The sequence below is a fragment of the Coffea arabica genome, chromosome 2e, assembly GCF_036785885.1.
Source record: "Coffea arabica cultivar ET-39 chromosome 2e, Coffea Arabica ET-39 HiFi, whole genome shotgun sequence".
NCBI lineage: Eukaryota > Viridiplantae > Streptophyta > Magnoliopsida > Gentianales > Rubiaceae > Coffea > Coffea arabica.
The window spans coordinates 23,326,379-23,333,288 of NC_092313.1; the positions used below are offsets into that span (position 1 = coordinate 23,326,379).

The following is a 6,910-nucleotide window of genomic DNA, read 5'->3' on the forward strand; positions in this document are numbered from 1 at the left end:
CGATTAGATATCTAACCATCAACGTGCAAAAGGCATACGCTTAGACACGTACTGCTAAAATTTTGACACGAAATATCACATCGAACAATCACATTTACCTAATCATGATTAGTACCATTTATAGAAGTATTTAATTTGTGTCCTACATTGTTTCAAAAGATGGAGAAAAAACAGTTAATATATAAGTAAGAATCTGATATATACCTAACAATTTAAACTATAGGATCAACGTTGAATTTCTTAACTTATATATTGGGCCTTTTTGGTTGGATCCATTGGATGTTTCTTCCTAATAAGTGGTATCAAAACTTTTGATTACGAGATTCCCTAACAAGCGGTATTGGTATTAGAACTTTGGGTCGTGAGACTAGGTTACTTACTGACAAGTGAATTTTTTTTGGAATTGGACTGGTGAAATTATTTTCTTAGTTTTGGTGGTGAATTAAGTGCCAATTTGGCAGGAAGTTCGATTAACGAGAGGTCTGAAATCTAATTTGGATGTTGAAGAAGAGTAGATTCATGATTGGGAGAAGATGTGAGTTTGAATATTAAAATGAATTTGCGTTGAGTATTGCAGTGAGTTGAAACTTAACAATTTAAGTTTTTTGGTCAATATTGAATTTCTGACTTACATATCGAATCTCTTTGATAACGCTCTCTCGAGTGTTTCCTCTTTAACGATTTGTAAGGAAATTTACTAGGAGTATTTAAAAATTCTTCCTTTTGCGGCAAAATATACATGATTAAATTATATCCTAAATACAAGGAGCAGAAAAGTTTGTGAGCACATCCATGCACGAGGGGAGTGCATCAACAAAAGCCTCCCATCAAATTGATGATGGTGCCTTGGCTCACTTGCAGGTGTCATATTCCTACTGTACATTTTTATGACACATTTCCTCCAAAAGGCTCTACAGACTAACTCATCTATGGTTAATTGTTCATCTAAACAAGAGCTGTTTCTCTAGCTTGATTCGTTCTCTTTAGAACCCTTTTAGCAGTAGCTCTAAAAGGACAAGTTGAGCTAACAAAATTGTTAACCAAGTGTAGATACGTCTTCAAATCGTGGCACGTAGCAACATCTCCTTTACTGAGCTGGGGACAATCCCTGCTACTCAACCTAAGCTCTTTGCCTATTTCAGCATAAACCCATTGCGTCCCCTCCACCCTCCTCTGAAGCCACGCTGGCAGTCCGGCTGCCACTTGTACCGCACCCTTTTTTGCCACGTCATTTTCGTCAATGACGAAGCCGGGCACCTTTGTGATGACATCATCTGAGTTCACAATCCGGAGTACCTTGGTACCATTTCTTTCCAGGTGCTTTCTGAAGGTCCTGTCTCCCACTCGAGGCCCCCCAAATGATACAACTGTGACTATGGGTGCATGACTGAATGTGTTTGTTATGTCATATGCAGTAAGGGTGGCCAATGCTGCCCCCAAACTGTGTCCTGTGATGGTTATGCTCAGGGGCTCATCGCAGTATTTTTGGAGGATTCTTCCAATTTCTTCCCTGACCATTTGCTGCAAACTCGGACGGTCGTCCGTACTCGATGTGTACAAGCTCAAAAATCCGCTCTGCACCATCGGGTCACAATTTTCGGGAGCCATGTCATCAGGGAGGCAAGTCAAGGTGGCGCGGAGATTCTCCAGCCACTCGTGACAGGTGGCGGTGCCCCTATAGGATATCACCACATCGCGGCGTCCCAGCCGGGAAATCTCTTCCTTGTCATCGCAAACTGCCACGTAGCCTATCCAGCTGGACTGAGTCGATACCCAGTTAGGGAGCCTCTCGATCCACCGTGGCACCTGGACGGAACACGTGGCGTGTAGGCTCTCGGTGACCTGGTACCCGCTGGTGCCGAGGCCGCATTCAGCCAGCATTGATTCCTTGGCATGGCCACACTGGGCGTATGTTGGCGAAGATGCATCAAAGTCGAAGCAGCGATAGGCAGCATCCACGAACTGACCGTACCGAAGGATCTCACTTCTTAAATCATCATCGAGGGGATCAAGCAAGCCTTCCCAGTTCTTGATCCCTTGACATTCCAGCCACTTGTCGCGCAGTCTGGCAGCTCGGATGCCCTCAAAGCACTGGATTGAGGTGCTCAACGAGTTTGTAATCTTCAGCTTTGTGCTTTGGCTGAGAGAAGAATGTGAGGCGGAAGCGGCACAGAGCTGCTCTGTGACGGGAAGATTTGAGATTGAGCCTTGCCACACGGTGCATGGCCTCACCATCCCAATAGGTAGCCTCATATTTATATTCATGTGGGTTTCAGTGTGTGTCACTGTGTAGTAATACAGGAAGTAAAGAGTGATGATGAGCAATGGAGTGTTTTGTGGGAGGTTCAGACTATTGCTCTGCTCTAACTTGGTTAAGACAACATGGGGGGCTCTTCTGATTTATAGTCAAAAAAGTTTGAGTGTGTGCATGTGTTGGCAAAATTTGGGCAAAAAAAGAAAGAAAGAAAGTGAATATTGAGTGAAAGTACTAAATAGGTGAGGACGGTGGGATACATCATACATGTAGTTCAAACTTGGACCCGTAGCATATATAGGATGGGGTGCTTTCTAGTTTCTATGCTCTAGCAGTATGCTTTTGTGGGGACACAACAATCACCACACAAAGATGAAAGAAACTATAGAAACTGGTAAACGCTGGTGGAAGTGATTTTAAGGATTTCATTCCCTTTCAAGTTCATATTCTATTCGTAGGGAAGCAGCCAGAGCTACTTTTCTTTGAAAGACAAATTTGCCCTTCAAGGCTTTCCCCCACTCTTTGGTTTGGTACAAGTATTTGTTTTAATCGACTTTTGGAACCCATTGTTTACAAATTTTGCTATGGAACGTATAAGCGTCTCTTCAACTTGTAAGTAACTCACCCATCTTTTCTAGTTTTATTTGAGCATAGGGACATACATTCTTGGACATATTGTATCATTTGGAACTGAATAATTTGCCATACAAATAATTCAGAAAGCAAGCTAGTGGTTTAGATTGGACCAAATAATTTATTTATTTATTTTTTCGAAAACATTACAATTTTGAGTATCTAATATGATAAATAATTTCTCAAAAATATTAAGTGTGGACCCATCAGTTGTATTGTGTTATTTTGGCTTGCATTAATAACTGGTTCGTTGTCTGTTTGAATTATTTGCATGAACATACATAGCCGTGTATGTATATATACATATAACCATTGCAGTCCCCCGGAGGAGGAAAGACTAAAAGAGGTCACTAGCTCTTAATTTTGGAATTTGGATGCTTGTGTGAAAGGAATGCGTTGACATTGTTGACAGCACACATGTGGCTCTGGACGCAGACGAGACTGTTCCTTTCGATGGATTGGAGGGTTAATGATACTACCGGTTTTCCAAATCAAAATTGGCCTGGTACTGGTAGGACACCAACCGTTTCGTTCCTTTCTCAGGGGTACACTTGTCTTCAAAATCAAAATTGGCCTGGCAGGACGAAATTTGTGCTGGAAGGTATCGGCAGCCGTTCTTTAGAAGAGTAGGCGAGCAAAAGGTAAGGGGTCAGCATCAAGAAAGGGAGAAATCATCATATTAAGAGAAAAGCTTGAGTGGGACCCCGTAAACCGAATCGCATTTTTTTTTTTTTTTTTTTTTTTCATCACTGGGGTATCCGGGTCTACACCCGACTAGTCCCACAGCGCCCCAGCAGAGCGGGCCCGACCGATGCTGAAGAATTTAACAGCTGGGTTGCTGCCTGGGATCGAACCCAGGTGGAACTCAGCTAAGGAGCCTCCTTCCACCAGCAGACCAACCCAGCGCGGGCTAACCGAATCGCATTTGAAACGAGAAATTTTCATCTTTCCGACCACACGTTACAACGTGCAATTCTCTTCGCAGTCCAGACGCGTCTCGCGACTATTCCCGCTGAAGCGGCGAGCCAAGAGGCCTTTAAATTGGTGAGATCTCTGATACATGTGCTTTTAAACACCCCCCCCCCCCCCAACCCAAAACACCAACCGTATTCTATTCTACTCTGCGCATTCTTCTTTCTCTAAAGGCTGAAGCTCCCATTCTTCGCATATCACGTATTTATTTTGTGCAATAGTACCGATCAGTCTTCTAGATGTATAGACCAATTAAATTCTCTAAGTGCTGAAAGGGTATTTTTCTGGCACAGTAGTATTGACTAGTGTTTTGAAAATCGAATTGAATCGGTCGATTCGATCAGTCGAACCACGAACCCGCATTGTCTCTAGTTCGATTCAATGAATAATCCAAAAAATTAATTGAACCGCTCAAATTCGGTCAAGAACTGGTTGAGCAGGTGAGACTCGGGAGGTTCAATCGATTTTTATTAAATTTTTATATTCTAAAATAAATATTTTAGTTTTATTCAAAGTTTTTAATACTAAAATAAATAAATAAATTTATTAAACCTTTGAATCAAGGTTCAATCGATTGAACCGTGAATCGGAAGGTTTTTCGATTCACTCTCCGGTACGAGTTTAACAACACTGTTGTCCACTAGCATTGAAAGTTAAGAAAATTAGGGTGAACAGATATCAAATCGATATTCCCTAATAGTGAGTGTTAATGTGATGAGTGATTATTGGTTTTTTAACATTGCGGAATTCAACACTCTAATAGGACATGTAAGACTAATAGCTCATAGATGCAGAAAGAAATCCATCGAGGAGGTATTTGTCTATTTTGAGTAGGAATGTGAATTACAACTTAGTAATCTGTTTAAACTTGTCCATTAATAAGTGGACTTGTGTATGCAATCAATTTTGAATGGTTCTAAATGGGAGATTCAATTAAACTCATTTAATTGGTGGTTAATGGATTGACTTGTTTCACCCATTTAAAAATAATTATATATTTGGCAAAAAAGCTCTCTGTACGACCTATCTCCCAGCCGTGTTCCAGAACTTTCGCCTTTCCCTCTTAAATTTAATTTTTGGTGGGTGTTAATGGGATAAATTTGAATTTCCTACTAATCTAGTATTAGTAAAATGTTATTATTTCTTGGCAAACAACATGCAAATTTTTTTTTTAAAACAGTAGAATTTCAAGTGAGTTATAAATGGGTAATTGGGTATATCCATACATATTTATTAAATGGATATAAATGGATTGATCCATTTTGACCCATATATTAAATGGGTATAAATGAATTGACCCAATTATGATCCGTCCAAATCTGTTTGAATCACCCATTTTGACATCTCTAATTTTGAAGATCTGATCTCGTTTTTCATTTAGTTGTGTATCTAATTAGTTGAAAGTTAGGAGTTGACTTATAGTCTTATAGCATATGACGAGGTATTGGATAATTTTGTCTGCACTCATTTGTGGTTGAGTTTGCTGGATTCATATGCTCTATTTGCAACTCAATTAAATCCCTTGCAATTGCCACACACTTGACGTTTCCATTTTCTAGCTTCCTACCGAAAAACAAGTTAGGTCATTCTTATCCTCAAACGACGTAATATCTTGTATGAACCATCTAAATGTTGACGGGGTCAACAGATTGTGATAATTTTATTAAAGTACTACATATTGGATCCAAAGATTATGTGCGACATGCTAGTATTCACTGAATTCTCCAGTTCATGCTAATCTTCTTCTGAGTTGAGCTTATACGATTCAAAAATACTAATCTTGTACCTCATCAATTGACCTGATCAGGCTCCAATATCAAAGAAGCCTCAGCAAAATTTGGAGAAAGCTTTTACATGGAAGATTTTCTCAAAGGGTGCCATTGGACGCATGTTAATATATCTTAACTTATTATACGAGAGCAGAGATTCATATTTATTCTACTTCCTATACTCAAGACACTTTTTTTTTTTTTTATTATTATTTGACTCCACAAATTTTTTTAATGACATTCATTCCTACTAGATAAGTATTAGGCGGATTTGGATTCCCCGTTATTGTACCTACAACCGCAGAGAACATTTAATGGTTGGAATAGGTGTAATTAATCCAAAATCAACTCGAGATCAACTTGAGGTCGACTGAACCAATTTCAGTCGTTAAAAGTTCTTGACGTTGCACTAGTAACCGAGGAGAATCCAGATCCCTTTCAGGCAAATCCTTGTGTTAAATATAGAGAGAATAAAGAACAAGATGTGCAAGCAAATCAAAGGCCTACGAATTCTAAGGCTGCTATCATCCTTCCAAAGTAGAAATCATTAGGCCAATGACGCAATTTGGGTAGATTGGTACGGATACTTTGTATAAGACATCATCACAACTACACACTTCTATCACTTTACCTCTTTTACATGCTTTTTTGCCATCTTTTGAATTCAGTTTGGATTTGATTGACTTTCAATTTCGATAGCCCATTACATCCATATATGGAACCTGAGTGACTCACCAGTCCATTATTCTTCACCATCAAGGCAAAAGAGCATTTTCAATTCCAATAATATACTTCCCCTTATTAGCTTATCTTTCTAGGATTATAACGTGAGATGAAATCATTTGTTCAATGTCCGCACGCCTTGCGCGCTAAAAGGTGTTTCTTCTTTTCCTTTCCCTAAAGCAAAATAGAATAAAAGAGTAACATATATCCTTCCTTTTTTAGGCAACTGACCTCTAATGGCAACCGTACTGAAGGTTCCTCATCAAAGGTAGTAGCAACCGCCTCCACAATAGTATATGACCCCCTGAAGAATATTTGATACTATAATCAAAGATAATTCAAGCCCATAATTATTAATAAAAGGGCTTAATTAGTTTCTCTAATTACTGTGCTTTATTTGTTGGTTAGTTTTGCACAGCAGCCATCGTTTTCGGAATCTACAAACTACACGCGTGAAGGTTCATGATCCCAGGAATTGAAGAGACAGTTAGATTAGGTGAATACTTAAGCAGAATAGTAGTGACCCAATGATCGATTGGCAGGAATCGTCTAATGAATT

At 39.5% G+C, this 6,910-nt stretch overlaps 1 protein-coding gene across 1 annotated transcript; it reads right to left on the reverse strand.

The window, feature by feature from the left end:
• Positions 1-945: 945 nt before the first annotated feature.
• LOC113728779 (phospholipase A(1) DAD1, chloroplastic-like) lies at positions 946-2,253 on the reverse strand. The gene has a single exon (XM_027253144.1). The coding sequence runs from the start codon at positions 2,251-2,253 to the stop codon at positions 946-948; it is 1,308 nt and encodes a 435-aa protein (XP_027108945.1).
• Between the last annotated feature and the right edge of the window lie 4,657 nt (positions 2,254-6,910).

What these genes read in the sequence shown, in the direction of transcription:
- LOC113728779 (XM_027253144.1), bottom strand. Translation starts at nt 2,253, where the DNA reads ATGAGGCTACCTATTGGGATGGTGAGGCCATGCACCGTGTGGCAAGGC.